This window comes from Camelus bactrianus, chromosome X (assembly GCF_048773025.1).
Source record: "Camelus bactrianus isolate YW-2024 breed Bactrian camel chromosome X, ASM4877302v1, whole genome shotgun sequence".
Taxonomy (NCBI): domain Eukaryota; kingdom Metazoa; phylum Chordata; class Mammalia; order Artiodactyla; family Camelidae; genus Camelus; species Camelus bactrianus.
Genome location: NC_133575.1, coordinates 95,744,249 through 95,759,545, shown reverse-complemented (window position 1 = coordinate 95,759,545; position 15,297 = coordinate 95,744,249). Strand labels below are relative to the sequence as shown.

The 15,297-nt window shown below is 35.9% G+C and overlaps 1 protein-coding gene across 11 annotated transcripts in view; it reads left to right on the top strand.

Moving 5' to 3' along the window:
• THOC2 (THO complex subunit 2) overlaps positions 1-15,297 on the top strand; it is a 100,061-nt gene that overhangs the window by 67,787 nt on the left and 16,977 nt on the right. For 7 of the 11 annotated variants that reach the window (XM_074359529.1, XM_074359523.1, XM_074359524.1 and 4 more), the window contains 14 exons: positions 208-304; positions 2,367-2,484; positions 3,037-3,216; positions 4,011-4,175; positions 8,152-8,427; positions 9,475-9,616; positions 10,075-10,232; positions 11,158-11,286; positions 11,649-11,780; positions 11,866-12,050; positions 12,552-12,730; positions 12,972-13,074; positions 13,751-14,181; positions 14,383-14,441. In XM_074359529.1, coding sequence (XP_074215630.1) covers positions 208-304; positions 2,367-2,484; positions 3,037-3,216; positions 4,011-4,175; positions 8,152-8,427; positions 9,475-9,616; positions 10,075-10,232; positions 11,158-11,286; positions 11,649-11,780; positions 11,866-12,050; positions 12,552-12,730; positions 12,972-13,074; positions 13,751-14,181; positions 14,383-14,441 — 2,354 coding nt within the window. Of the gene's footprint in view, positions 1-207; positions 305-2,366; positions 2,485-3,036; positions 3,217-4,010; positions 4,176-8,151; positions 8,428-9,474; positions 9,617-10,074; positions 10,233-11,157; positions 11,287-11,648; positions 11,781-11,865; positions 12,051-12,551; positions 12,731-12,971; positions 13,075-13,750; positions 14,182-14,382; positions 15,159-15,297 lie in introns of all 11 variants that reach the window. The other 4 variants (XM_074359522.1, XM_074359528.1, XR_012504777.1 and 1 more) reach the window with 3 other exon arrangements.

Genomic DNA, 15,297 nt, shown 5'->3' with positions numbered 1-15,297 from the left:
CATAAAGTGCTTAATAGGGTGTTCGGCATATGTATGCTCAGTAAATATTAGCTATTATTTATAAAATTTCATTCAGTGGCATCAGCAATACAGTTTTTCCCACCTCATTTTGTTTTGGAAATTGAGTTGAAGAAATGATACTTAATGTTGTGCCTTTTGTTTTATGAACTATTTTTTAAAAGCCCTATTTTTTTTTATTTCATATAGGTCTGGCTAGTTTCTGTGGTGCAGTTTTTCGTAAATACCCAATTGATCTTGCTGGTCTTCTTCAATATGTGGCTAATCAGCTAAAGGCAGGCAAAAGGTATTCATAGCAAATGATATATAAATGAAATTCAATAATTAGAGTACTTCTGGTGGTATTGGGATATTGAGATTGCTGTTATCTTAAAAAACTACTTGTTGGTTGTAGGCTTAAGTACAATATTTTTTCACTTATTTATATGGAATTCTTTAATTAAAAGAAATTATAACTTAATATATAATACATTTTTGCAGAAAGAAATGTAATATTGAGGTATATATGTAACTCATTAAAAAGACTAACTCATTTTGACTACCTGTTAGGCTTTTGAAAAAATGGTTAATATGGTATATTGTGTCTCCTCTTATGGTAAAACATATTGCACTATTGATTATGCTACTGGACAGTAATTGGCCTTTACATGGAGCATTTGGTAGGAATGTGTTTATTTTGAGGGTGTATATAGTATCTTTAAAGCGTGGTTATTTTTTGAATTTAAACTTTAGAGCTATGTAAAGCTAATTCACCTTTTGGACAGTGTCCTCTTTTCATACTGAGTTTTTAAATTTTGTTCTGGACCAATATCAGAGGCTTAGAGTTTGAATTAGAATGTATATTAAACCCCATCAGCATAGACTAACTAGAATCAAAGAACTGGAAATTGTTTTCCAAAGCTTTCTGATAGAAGCGAACAGAAATCTGTAAAGCTATCGGGTGCCACAAACAAGTATTACCTAAGTAATTCTTGACAGATTATTTTGGTTTAGGGAAAACTTTTAAAAAAAAATAATAGTTAGGTTTAGGCTTTTATCAGCATCTATCACTTGTGTTATACTCATCTATTGACCATTCCTATACATTTTACTCTTCTGTGTCTATATAGGCCAGGGGAACATCACATTTATTTTTAAGTCTCTAGCTCAGTTTTCTGTATTGTGTTATATAGCTTTTGTGATCATCTAATTAAAAGATAGTTTAAAGAAAAAATAAAATACTTCACTGATACCTGCTGCAAACTAATTTGCCTGAAAGCCCTCTTATTTTCAAAAACTGTTTAGGGAAACAAGGCAAGCTGAGAGTAAGCACTTAATAAGAATCTTAGAAAGCTGTTCCTTTGTCCATTAACTTGTGTCTTGGGTATTCCTAGCTTTATGTTCGGAAAAACATCTGTATTTGTTTTGTAGGAAAGAGTGTTTTCACTTTATCTTCATTACTTAACTAATAAAGGAAGATCTTGAAAGTTATAAGGTATTATTTCCATAGACAGTCCTAAACTTTGAGAATTCAAATGCATAACTGTTAGCACAGGAATAAATATGCTTAAGGCTGGCCAGTAAACTGTCATCTTAGACTCAAGTACCACAACTTGGAACTTGGATTCCCTTTCTTTTTTTTCTTTCTTCTCTTCCTCCCTCCATTCCTTCCACGTGTGTGTGTGTGTGTGTGTGATTGTTTAGAGAGGTGACTCTATACCATCAAAAATATATATTGACCATCCTGCACTGGAGGACTAAAAAAATGCTGTGAAGGACATTATAGGGTTGGTTGGCTGATAAAAATGAAATATGACCTGTAGATTAAAGTATTGCATCAGTGTTTGGTTTACTAAAGTTGATAACTAAGCTGTGGTTATGTAAGATAAGAGAATAGCTGTATTCTTAGGAAATACATTCTTAGGAATTTTAGGGGTAATTAGGAATTTTAGGTACCTCTAAAATGATGTTACTAAATGAGTTACTCTCAAATAGTTTAAAAAATTGTATGTGTGTGAAGATAGGGAGAGAGAGAAAACAAATGATTAAGTGAACAGGAGTAAAAATGTTAATACTATTTGAAGTAGTGGTAAAGGGTATGAGTGTGCTTTGTACTGCTTTTACCTTTGTATCTTATATGTAAATTTGAAATTATTTCCAAGTGAAAGGTAAAATAAACATATTACATCGCCAAATATTTCTCAGTATAGTTCTAAGAATGCAGTTTTTCCTTAGAAACCACTTCAGCCCCTTCTCTCCCGTATTTATATAGAAAGGATTTAGGAATTCTCAGTATATTAATTATAGTTTATTTTTACTTTTATGTTTGAAGTTTCAACTATAGGCTGTTTCTTATTTTTCCTAAATAGTTTTGACCTTCTTATATTGAAAGAAGTGGTACAAAAAATGGCAGGAATAGAAATTACAGAGGAAATGACAATGGAGCAACTGGAGGCCATGACTGGTGGAGAGCAACTAAAAGCTGAGGTGAGAGTTGCTATTTTTGTTTATTAACTTTTAAAATTCAAAATGTATGCATGCTCATAGTAAAGAATTTAAACAGCACCTAAGTACATAAAGCTAAAGTCAAAGCCATACATACCCTCCTTAAAATCGCCCCTACCTCACTTTTTAAAATTGTAATATATTATTTAAACCTTTTAAAAAAGCTGAAACAAAGTATAAAAGACAGTAAGTAATACATCTGTAAGGGAAATAAGTAGCAAATCTTCTGTGGTCCTTGATATTCTAACTGGCATGAATCTGAGCACATCTGTTGTTGAATCTGCTCCACACTGACTAAAGAATAATCCTTTATAAGGGACTGCAAGTTAGGAAATGGAAAATATGTAGAAGTTTAAAGACAATTGACCTTTATCTTTAAGCCAGTGGCATTAATAGTGTCAGTACAATAAGTTTGTGAAGAGAAGGAAGGAATGTAGAGTGTATCTTCAGGATTGTAACTAAACTTTTTCTGTGTTGTTTTTCAAATCAGATGGCATGTGGTAGGCTGGTAAATTTATGTCTTGTCTTTTGCAGGGTGGTTATTTTGGCCAGATCAGAAACACTAAAAAGTCCTCCCAGAGATTAAAGGATGCACTATTAGACCATGACCTTGCTCTTCCTCTCTGTTTGCTTATGGCTCAACAGAGGAATGGGGTAATCTTTCAGGAAGGTGGAGAGAAACATTTGAAACTTGTGGGAAAGCTCTATGATCAGGCAAGTTAAAGTGGCCTTTGTGTTTCTGTGAAATTTTTAATCCTAATAATGGAAAGTATAGAATGTGATGTAATTTGAATGTGTCATTTTTGCACATCATGTGAATATGAAACAGCCCTAATATAAAATAGACATTCTGGAAATAGAGGTTGTTTCTTTGCCAGTTATGATATATAAGAGATGGCTCTAGGAGATGTAATGATATGTATAAGGTTTTCAGTTAGGTAGATAACTTCATGTTGTTTGCTCATATCTTTTCTGGTCTCTGGAAATCTGGAATTTCAGTCACAACAAAGTAGATGTGATCTTTATTTATAAAATATATTTTAAAATATTAAGCATCAAAACCTAGGATTAACGTACAAAATGTGTTTAACTTTCACCAATTATATTATAAGGAAATAAAAAACATCACATATATTTTATAAATAAAGTTTATTTTTTAAGGTAAGAGAATTGACTTGTAAATACATAGAATTTTTGTATGTGAGTTAGGTAACTATATTTTGCTACTAAAAGTCATGAATAATAGCTTGGAACTTGAGACCTTGGTTGACTATTAAGGTCTTAGATTAGTCAACTTTTCAGGACCTTGGTGTCTTTTTTTGTAATATGACTATATGATTAAATTTGTAGATTGTCTCCAAAGTTCCTTCAAGTAGTAAAATTTGAATTCTTAATTGTTAATCAAAATATTGTTAAAATGACATGTTTCAATCATTTTGGAAAATGTTTTATTGCTTTTGTAAAGTGGTAGTACATTTGTATTTTTTTGTCTTATTTTTTCAATTTAGTGTCATGATACCCTGGTACAGTTTGGTGGGTTTTTAGCATCTAATCTAAGCACAGAAGATTATATAAAGCGAGTGCCTTCAATTGATGTGCTCTGTAATGAATTTCATACACCCCATGATGCAGCATTTTTCTTATCTAGGCCAATGTATGCACACCATATTTCGGTAAGTATAAGTATCTTTGGCCATTCATGAATGATTCCACATTATTTCTTAGCTGTTTTATTTGTAAATATGTTTTAGTTTGACATCGATATAGATAATGTCTTTTAGAGAGTTACTCTTGTTAATACTCAGCTCTGAGCAGTGGACAATGAAAATACCCCTTTGAAAAAGTAAGTCTTACTAATTCTGTAATTTTACTGTTACTACACTACCAGTTGTCCAAGTTGATATCTTATGAGTTCTCTAGAACTGTAGTTCACAAGCATTAGTTTAGGTCACCAGGGAATTACTAAAGAATCACCAGGGAAGCATCTTAAAAACTCAGCCCCACGTCCACAGATTCTAACTTAGTAACTTGAATGGTACCTGGGGATTTTTGTTAGTGTGTTTGTTTTTTTTAATCAAGCACTAGGTGATTCTGATGCAGGCGAACATATGTCATTGTGAGAAACACTCCTGTTGAATACAGAGAATCCTGTTTCCTCAGTGACAGTATCCCTGTCAGATACTTGACTTGCTCTTATGCGTACTGCCTTGAAAGAAAAAAAAAAATAGACTGACAGAAAGACTTAACCACCCCCAAACGCTCTTGCACTCTCTGCTATATAACTTCTAGGAAAGGAATATTCATGTTTCTTGTTTTATTTCTCTCCACCGAATTGAAACAACTAAAAACAAACAACAACAACAAAAAGCAAACTAGAGCCTTCCTGAGCAGGTTATCTCGTTAGTGACTGTACTGAAGTTCAAGTAAGGATGTGGGGGAAGAGGAGTCACTCTGCCTCCTCTATCTGCCACCTGGACTCTTCCCTGCAAAACTGTGACCTCTAATAGGAATTTACTTTAACTTTTCACCCAGGGCCATGGTCAGAGTTCTGATTGGAAATGATGGTACTTCCCCACTCTGACTGGAACCCCAGCATATTCTTCATTTTTGTGTAGGCTTCGATTCTAGCCCTTCTGTTTATTTATTGTTGTTTTAAAGTCTGTACTATGCAAGGCTTTCACTAAGATTTTGGGGGAAGATCTTGGTCCTTTCTCCTAAACTAGGATCCCTTCTTTGTTCCCAGTAGAGATATAGGGCTGTGTGGTAGAGGTGTGGAAAAAGGCGCTGAGAAATTTGGGGTCTAATTGATCATTTAATCAACCATCAGCTGTTAGTGTTTACATATCAGCTGCTGCAGTCTCACACTTACCTCTAACAACTAACTGTTAATTGATTCAGTTATCACTTTATTAGCATTATGCGGCAATACTGTGCTATACTCTCTAGAGCGAAAAAGGGACTAAGAGAGTAGGATTGGGCCTCTTTTACCCCCTTTAGAATCTCTCAATCCAGAAAATTGTTTTGCTCTCTTTGTGTAGTTATGTCTTGTGTTGTCGCCCCACCCCACAGTAGATCAGTCTCAGCTATACAACAGGGGACCTGATTTCTTGAAGGACTGAGGTGGGAGAATTGCTTCATCTCAGAAATTCTGACCTGCCCTGTGCTATACTGAGAAGTGAACACACTAATCAGCAATGTTGAACCCTAGCAAACAGGAACACCTGGTTGCCTGAGGTTGGCTGAACTTTTCCAGGTCAGAAATGGAGCAGGCCATTCATACCAACAGCTCCCTTTTCTGTAGCCTATATAAAATATTGTCTTTATCATTTAAGAGGTAAAAATATCTAAATAAAGAAATATCATTTCACTCTTAGGGTTGGGTGGAAAACAGAAAACTATACAGAGGTGGCTATACAACCAAGTCAGCAATAGGCCACTGTCTGGAAAGGGAGTTCCTTGGCAGCCTTGGTTACACAGGATTGGGCATCCAGGCTTCCCCAGGGATCCTTACTTTTGCTTCTTGGGTGAAAGCCTCTCAAAGAACCTTCAATGAGAGAGTATGAGTATTGGAGGGCTGCTCGGTCCCTTCTATAAATTGACTACCAGCAGGCTCTCATGGGAGCAATTAAGCCAACCAAACACTGCTCAGGTTATTAGGCCAACAGGAGCTTTTTGAACAGTAATTAGAAGTACAGCACTAACAGTGGATATCAATTCTGTAGATCTAGTTCCCCAGGTGTCTTGAGATGTAGACCTGTTATAGTTCTCCATTTGACTGAAGATGTGACTTGAAGAGGGGTTAAACTCACTTTAGACAAGGAAATATTTATCCTAGGCAAATATGAAATGTAGCCATCTTTTCTGATCAAGCCTTTTTTTTTTTTTCCCCAACCAGATAGGAATTATGGGTGTGCCTAGCAGTAGAAGTCACAGATTGAGAACCAAAGGATTGGGGAGATTGGGGCTATCATAAGACATTTTCATACCTATAATCTAATTTTCAGTTTTAGTTGTTGAGACCCACCTTGCAACACTGGTCTGAAAGAAAGGCTTTCCCCCCATTCATAGTCTAGATATTGCTCAAATCAGGTAGCTTAACTATCTTAAACAGGTAGTTTCAGCATTGTTTTATTCTGTTTCATTAGAACCTTAGCATTGTCATTCCACTCACATAGATTCCTATTTATTGTTGTCAATAGGACCCATCCTCAAAATTTTAAGTCTTTCTCATTCCAGCTGCTATTCTCTTAGGTCTTTGGTGTAGTTGAATTGGAACCTCTCTCATAAGTAATATTTTTTTGTAACTTGGTCACTGGTGTGATCTCAGTAGTAATCAGCATGCTCTCAAAAATGGTGATAACAAGAGATAAATTTTTCCACTTCTAAAATAATTTTTATGGTTCTCAGAGCCTGCTTGAGATACTCTGTGGGACAAAGAGTAGTTGGTGTGCCTTCAGTCCAGTGAGCCTGTGGTATAGTGTCACTCAGGAGGGATGGCAGCTTGACTATAAGGAGCCAAGACTCTTGCCTATCATGATTTAGAACTGGAAGTGGAACCTTTGACTTCTGACTTTCTAGTTCTGGGTTCCATGTTTAGCACAAACTGTGAATGATTTAATTGCTTTCCTAACATAAAGAAGCAGCTAATTTTAGATCTCCTCTTAGGTTCATGTTCAGGGATGATGCCTAACCCACATAATTTTCTGGATGAGTGCTTTCATCTTAAAGAAACTGAAAGACATGAGACAATTGTAGCATCTCCATTTTGTATTATTTTCTTTTTTACATTTCACATACATTGTATGAAATAATATGTACTTTCCTCCCATTGTGCTTTCTCCCATTAAGGGTATGGCATTCCTTAAACATTCCCCCAAATTAGGATGAACCAATCAGGCCAAAAAGGCTGTAGTAAGTCAGTTCCCACATGCTTTAAACTCCAGTATACCATAGCAATTCATAGAAAATCTTATTTAGCTTAGCAGTCGGGTGACCAATTGGTCCTGATTTGCCCTGGACATGCCCAATTTTAGCACTGCAGTCTTGCATCCTGGGAAACCCCTCGGTCACTGGCAAACCTAGACAGTTGGTCACCCTACTTAGCAGTCTTACGGTAATGGTCTCATAACCTTTCTTTATGTTGATCCAGCTTCTTAATTCACAAATCGTAATAGCTGGTAGGAGCTACATGTAGTGATAAAACATTCTGTCTTGGTTGGCTGTTACTAGTTCCACTCTGCCCTTTACTAGTGTTAAGACCCTCTACTTGATTCCCTTGAATATCTCAAAAGCAGGAGTGGAAACTCTACATGTTCAATTCTTGATGCAGCAGTGAGAGAGAGTAGGGTGGGGGGAATGGAGAGGGTGCACGCACACACCTTATTCACTTACTCAACAGGTCAGATGCAATAAGAATCTTCTGAAAAGTTCCTAGTGAACACACAGGACTAAATATTGAAACAGCTTCCAGGGATGATTTATCTTAAAATAAATGTTGTTGGTAGGAAGTTAGAATTCCTACAACAGGTTTGATTTGTCATCCTCTGATTCTTGGAAAAGGATCCTAGGTTTCTGTATGTACTATGAAAATAAGTGCTATAAATTATGTTGTGTGTGTGTGTGTGTTTTTTTTTTACTTTTTATCTCCAGTCAAAGTATGATGAACTTAAAAAATCAGAGAAGGGAAGTAAACAGCAACATAAAGTTCATAAGTACATTACATCATGTGAAATGGTGATGGCTCCTGTCCATGAAGCGGTGGTTTCCTTACATGTTTCCAAGGTCTGGGATGACATCAGCCCTCAATTCTATGCCACGTTCTGGTCATTGACAATGTATGACCTTGCAGTTCCGCATACCAGCTATGAACGGGAAGTCAATAAACTTAAAGTCCAGATGAAAGCAATTGATGACAATCAGGAAATGGTAGGTTTTTATTCTACTAGGTCAAGTACAACAACTTCATGGTATTCAGCATTATCCATACTTTGGAATTGTATTATCTTAGGTTCCTGTCTTGTTGCTATCTAATATTTTCCTAAGTGGGTTTGGAGTTGACCTCTCTCAGTGGGTGGGGATAGCAGGCTTGGTGAGTACATGGAAGTTATGATCAATCAAAAGGTATTTGACCCTGTCTGTCCCAGGTATTTGAGTTTGCTTTTCTGCTGAACGCTGTGTTAGCAACTTGAAATGATCTATGTGACTCCCATTGCAGGAGCAATAGGAGTTCCCAAAAGAATTCTTTGGGAGAAAGCTTTACTGAAGAGGCAAATCTTAGACTGGGTAGGCCTTCAGAATAAGTTAGGTTTGGAAATATGGAGGCAAATTGCCCACTCTAGAGCTTCAGCAAAGGTGTGAGGTAGTCTAAGGTTAAAAAACCTCACTTTTACTGTAGTGAATCTGCTTAGTGATAAATTTGAGTGGTTAAGAATGGGGCCAGATGATGTAGAGTAGTGATAGAAAAGAAGACTTGATAAAACTGAGAGCTATTTTAGATTCCTGAGTGGGGAAATGATAATGGTAAAAATTGGTACTTAAGAAAGATTACTCATAACAGTGGTATGAAGTATGTGTTTGATAGGGGAAGGGACTGGTATTAGGTTGGACACCAGCTGGGTGGCTTTTTGGGTAATTCATTGTGAAGTACGGAGAGCAGAGACTGGTAGAGGTAGCAGGACTGCAAAAGAGTTGCAATTGGACTGTTGGGAAGGTGAAATAAGGATCAAAGATGACTCCATGCCTCAGACTAAAAGTACCAGTGTTGAGAAGGCAGCCGGTTTTGATAGTGTATGAAGGCCAACTTTGTCTTAGATTTGTTGAATAGAGGTAAAAGCACATTCAAGTGGACTCCTAACCACCCTTGTTGAAGTAATTTGTTCAGAATGTCAGCATATGTCTCTTTGAATTTTTTAATGAAACGAAGGGGAGGTAATGTGCCTCTAGTTAGAAAAGTATCTAACTTATACTTTGTAGCCTCCAAATAAAAAGAAAAAAGAGAAGGAGCGGTGTACTGCCCTTCAGGATAAGCTTCTTGAAGAAGAAAAGAAACAGATGGAGCATGTACAGCGAGTTCTACAGAGACTGAAACTGGAAAAGGACAACTGGCTTTTAGCAAGTAAGTTGTTGGAATTGTTACATTCCTGCTGCTGCTCAGTTACAAAAGCAAACCTTTATAACTTTGGCAGGTGTTGAAGTGTATTATGTTTGTATTTCAACTCAGTGTTCACTATCCCATTCTTTGGTTATTCATCAATGCAGAGTTGGCTTCACATGTTCACTGAAGGAACCGATTTAATTTGCTGGTGAAATTAATGAACTTATAACTACAATATTGGCAGCTTATCATTCAACTTTTCTGTATAAAATCATATTTCTGGAGAAATTATAGGTAGAAAAATGTCCACAGAGTGAAAATGAAAGTCTTATCCCAGGCATGACCTTTTGGTTACAAACTATAAATAGTTTGTGGTTTTATAGCATTCTCTACACTAAAGTTTATGTTGTCATGTTTAGTGGCCTTGAGGCACTTGAGGAAGAAGTTTACCACTTAATATATTCTTCCCTTATTTTTAGAATCTACCAAAAATGAGACCATCACAAAATTTCTACAGCTGTGTATATTTCCTCGATGTATTTTTTCAGCAATTGATGCTGTTTACTGTGCTCGTTTTGTTGAATTGGTACATCAACAGAAAACTCCAAATTTTTCCACACTTCTTTGCTATGATCGAGTAAGTTCTTTTTATTGCAACCTTTAAAAAAGTCTCACACAAAGATAGCTAAACATTATAATCTGTAGAGGTATTATTGTGTGTGTGGTTAAAAGCATGAACTCAAGAGCCAAGTGCCTGAACTTGAATCCTAGCTCTGCTACTTTCTAGCTATATGATCTTTGGCAAGTTTTTTTTTTAACCTCTCTGTGCCTCAGTTTTCTATCTGTAAAATGGGATGATAGTATCTGCTTCATAAGATTGTTTTGAGGATTAAATGAGTCACTACACACAAAAGCACTTTGAATAGTGCCTGATACATAATAAACACCCCTAGTTAATCCGTTAACTCAATGTTTGGGTTTATATGTTTGTGTAATAGATAGAACTCTCCTCTCCATTCTTAACCTTCACCCCCCTCAAAAAACAACAAAAAGCTTACACTTTCACACATGTATAAAAGCAGGGATGCTTTTTAGTGTGGTCATTCACAGGTTTTTGCATCTGGCCTTTTTCTTAATAATGAATTTACCGCATTTTGTTGTTTAAAAATATAATATGTGTTACAGCCTGTCAGCTGCCTATTTCTGGTTTCTATCAGCCTCGCCTCTGCTTACTTTCCCCTTAACCCCAGTAATACCTATGGCTGAATCTTTGTTAAAGAAGTTATGATGTAATAATAATGTTAGTTTTTTCTTCTGTCATTATAAAGCAGCTTTCTTTATAAAAGTGTTTACTGTTGTTATTGTTGCTTTATGAATGTGCTGTTTCCTCACAAAAGCCAAAATCTTTGAAGGTCTCTGGAATTGTGAATATAAAAGGGGAAGATGCATTTTGACTAAAGTTACTTGTTTAGTTGATTATGATTTGCTATAACATGATCTTTTAATGTTGAATTAATTTTGACCTTGATTTATTTTTATTTTTCAAACATTTTTTTCTGTAGGTTTTCTCTGATATAATTTACACAGTTGCAAGCTGTACTGAAAATGAAGCTAGTCGATACGGGAGATTCCTTTGCTGCATGTTAGAGACTGTGACCAGGTGGCACAGTGATAGAGCCACATATGAAAAGGTATGACTAGTAAATACTTTTATATTTTGCCCATGTATATAATGACCACTTCCAGTAAGCTCTGGGTGGTTCAGTTTTAAAAGAGAAGCTGAGTTTAAGATTCAGTTGTAAAATAATGTTTAAAATTTAAGCACAATTTATTCATTTTTAAAAAGTGCTGTATTTTTTATCTATCTCAAACTAACATTCCAAATTAATATCCTTGAATAAGCTGAATCTTTCTGAGAAAACTACCTATCATTCAGATACATAACATGTTTTCAGATGGCATCATTAATCTAGTCTACTTAAGTTTCAGCTTCTGGTGTTTTGGAGGATGGAATTTTTCTTTAAAAGTGACAGCCTTCCCTCCCCTCCCTTAGGAATGTGGAAATTATCCAGGATTCCTTACTATATTACGGGCAACTGGATTTGATGGTGGAAATAAAGCTGATCAGTTAGACTATGAAAATTTTCGACATGTTGTACATAAATGGCATTACAAACTAACCAAGGTAAGAAAAAAGTTATATTTCTCAAAGGTGTTTTTTTCTCTTCATACTTACACTTTCATAACAAATCTTAAAATGTTTGTTGTAGGCATCGGTACATTGCCTTGAAACAGGCGAATATACTCACATCAGGAATATCTTGATTGTATTAACAAAAATACTTCCTTGGTACCCAAAAGTTTTGAATCTGGGTCAGGCTTTGGAAAGAAGAGTGCATAAAATCTGCCAAGAGGAGAAAGAGAAGAGGCCAGATCTATATGCATTGGCTATGGGGTAACACAATTATACTTTAATGTGATTTATGAGATTAGATTACCGAAGGATTCTGAAGACTTTAAAATGTTTTACAGTGTTGAAGTTTATCTTCTGCCTTACTTCAGGAGATTATGGGAGATTATGCGATCATGTTCCCACAGGCTGGTGAGAGTTGTCACTTCTGATTATCAGCTTCCGGTCTATACTGGATGATAGTTTCAAAAGTCATATGTCTTGGTTTGGAGAAAATATAATTTTATTATCAGTTGAGTTATCAGATCTTCAACAGTGAAAAAAAGGCATCTTAGTTGAAGGGTTAGTTAACATTGAAGTTTTTATTTTTAAGAAAGCATCTATAGTTCTCTATAAAGACCTTCAGGAAGTTACTGAAAATTAATATTTTTTATTCTCTGGAACCATGTAGCAGTGTGAATAACTTGCTAATTTTATTCTTTTAAACCCCATGTTTGTGCTTTTTGATTTGTATTTGTATATTTAAACACTTTGTGCGACTTTCAGCTACTCTGGGCAGTTGAAAAGTAGGAAGTCATACATGATTCCTGAAAATGAGTTTCATCACAAAGACCCTCCTCCGAGGAATGCAGTTGCCAGTGTACAAAATGGGCCTGGCGGTGGGCCTTCATCATCATCGATAGGAAGTGCATCTAAATCGGATGAAAGCAGTACTGAGGAGACTGGTATGCTTATTTGTAGAAATTTATAAATAATAAATTTTGTTTCAACAAACTGAAATGTTTTGTATCACATGACAAGTAAAATGCTGGCTTAGTATTACTTTTTTATTCCATAAGTAAGAGTATGTAACTGTCAAGAAGTAATCAGCCCTTTGTTTCTAACTAATCTCTAATCATTTTGCTGTGAAATTGTTGTTTATTTACATCTAGGGGCTTGCCAAATAAAACCTTACCTTTATTTCAGATAAATCAAGGGAGAGATCTCAGTGTGGTGTGAAAGCTGTTAATAAAGCTTCTAGCGCCACACCGAAAGGGAATTCAAGCAATGGAAATAGTGGCTCTAACAGGTAGGAGCACCGTGCTATATACCAGAATCCTGTATTCTTACACAATTAAGCAGCCTCATTTGACATGAATGAAACAGGGTGATAGTTGAGCACTATGAAAGTCATTTATGTTGGACTTAGGAATTTTGTATGTACTGCTATTTTGATGCGCTTACCATCCTCATGTTTTACATGCTTTGTATAATGCTGGGACTGACTTTTTGTTTCCCTTGCCGGAATATGCAGGGGAAGGTAAAGGGTGAAGCTAAAAATTTTTTTTTAGGATTGAATGTTTGCTGTGGACAGTCTGGGTAAGGATAATTAACTTAAGAGTAGCCTACACTGATTTAGACCAGTGGTCTATTCAGCTAAGTAATCCAGTTCCTGACAGTCATAGCACCCCTGATTGGCTTATGAGATGATTTTGGTTGTTACTTTGTAATCCTGTATGGTTATGGCCACGTACAGTAAACGGGCCTAACATCCCTTTAATCATTCTTTTTAATCTGCTGTTCATGAATTTGGTTATTATTTACTGGATAAAGAAGTACTTCCTTTTTACTTGTCTTAAAGTAGTTTTCAAAGGGCTACTCTTAGTTCTAGAATTTTTGAATTCAGTAAGAAACCCTGTATGATTTATAACATTGAATATATTTTTTGACCATTTGTCTTAAAATCTCATGTTTTTATTCTTTAGCAGCAAAGCTGTTAAAGAGAATGACAAAGAAAAAGGGAAAGAGAAAGAAAAAGAGAAAAAAGAAAAGACTCCAGCTACTACTCCAGAGGCCAGAGTACTTGGTAAAGATGGTAAAGAAAAACCGAAGGAAGAACGGCCAAATAAAGATGAAAAAGCAAGAGAGACGAAGGAAAGAACACCTAAATCTGACAAAGAGAAAGAAAAATTCAAGAAGGAAGAAAAAGCTAAAGATGAGAAATTCAAGACCACTGTGCCCAATGCAGAATCAAAGTCGACTCAAGAAAAGGAAAGAGAGAAGGAGCCATCCAGAGAAAGAGATATAGCAAAGGAAATGAAATCAAAGGAAAATGTTAAAGGAGGAGAGAAAACACCAGTTTCTGGGTCCTTGAAGTCACCTGTTCCCCGGTCAGATATTGCTGAGCCTGAAAGGGGCAAGTTTGTCTTTTTTTATATTTCTTTACCTTTGGTTGTTGTAATGTGTAGTTGGTTCTTGTCTTGTTCTAGCAAATTATCTAGGCACTTTACTAGGGGGAACTAATACTTGATCACCTTAGAAGTTGATGATTTTTTAAAAAGTGTTTGAAAAAACTGGAAATAAACCTTATTGTGATTATTTCTTTTTGTCCCAACAGAACAAAAACGTCGCAAAATTGATACTCACCCTTCTCCATCACATTCCTCAACAGTAAAGGTTAGTATAGCCTGAGGAAGGCAGCGTCCATGTTAGGCTCACCTGTTTGGAATACGTGTCCTGACTTCCTTCAAGTCTTGTGCCAAGTATTCACTGGAGCCACTGGAGGTTTTATATTGCATTAGAAAATGAATTTTTTACATATTGGTGGACTGATATTTTTTCCTATTGAATATTTTTATTATAAAAATATTAAAACTTCAAGGACCTAGCACTAATTTTCTAGTGTTTGAAAGTGCAAGAGAAATTTTACCCAGAAGTGCCTCACTGCTTTACGCAGTCTTTTTTGGAGTGCAATGGTAGCTACAAGCAAATGAATCTTTTCAGCAGAATGAAGCCTATTTTTCAGCATAAATATTGAAGAATATATAGCACTGAAGACTTCCTGGATGATACAGGATAAACAAGATACCTCTGAATTCATCAAGCTTCTTGATGTGCATCATACCGATATGTGCCTTCTAAGAAGGAGTCTTGAAAGGAGTTCCATCCTCCTTGGTGATCAGTTCTCCTGTAGTTGTGTATATTAAGTGAGCATGCAGCTTCTGTTGTATCTTCCCTTGGAGGTTTGTTTATACCCATTGGGTTCCCAACAAGTCGAACCTTGCGTTACGATAAAAGCAGATGTGGCATCCAATCCTACCACCCAGCAAAGAGAAACCCCAGGCATTCAACTGCAGCACAAAATCGTGGGTGTAGCCTTCTTGAAGACTCAGGGTAGCCATTCCTTGCTCCATATTTAATTTTAATTCTAAAGTCATCTAATTTCATGGAATCTTTGAATTTGCAGTACGTTGAACTTTTAAAACTGTAAGTTAACTAATTCTTCATCAAGAGCACTGTGGTGGAATACCGT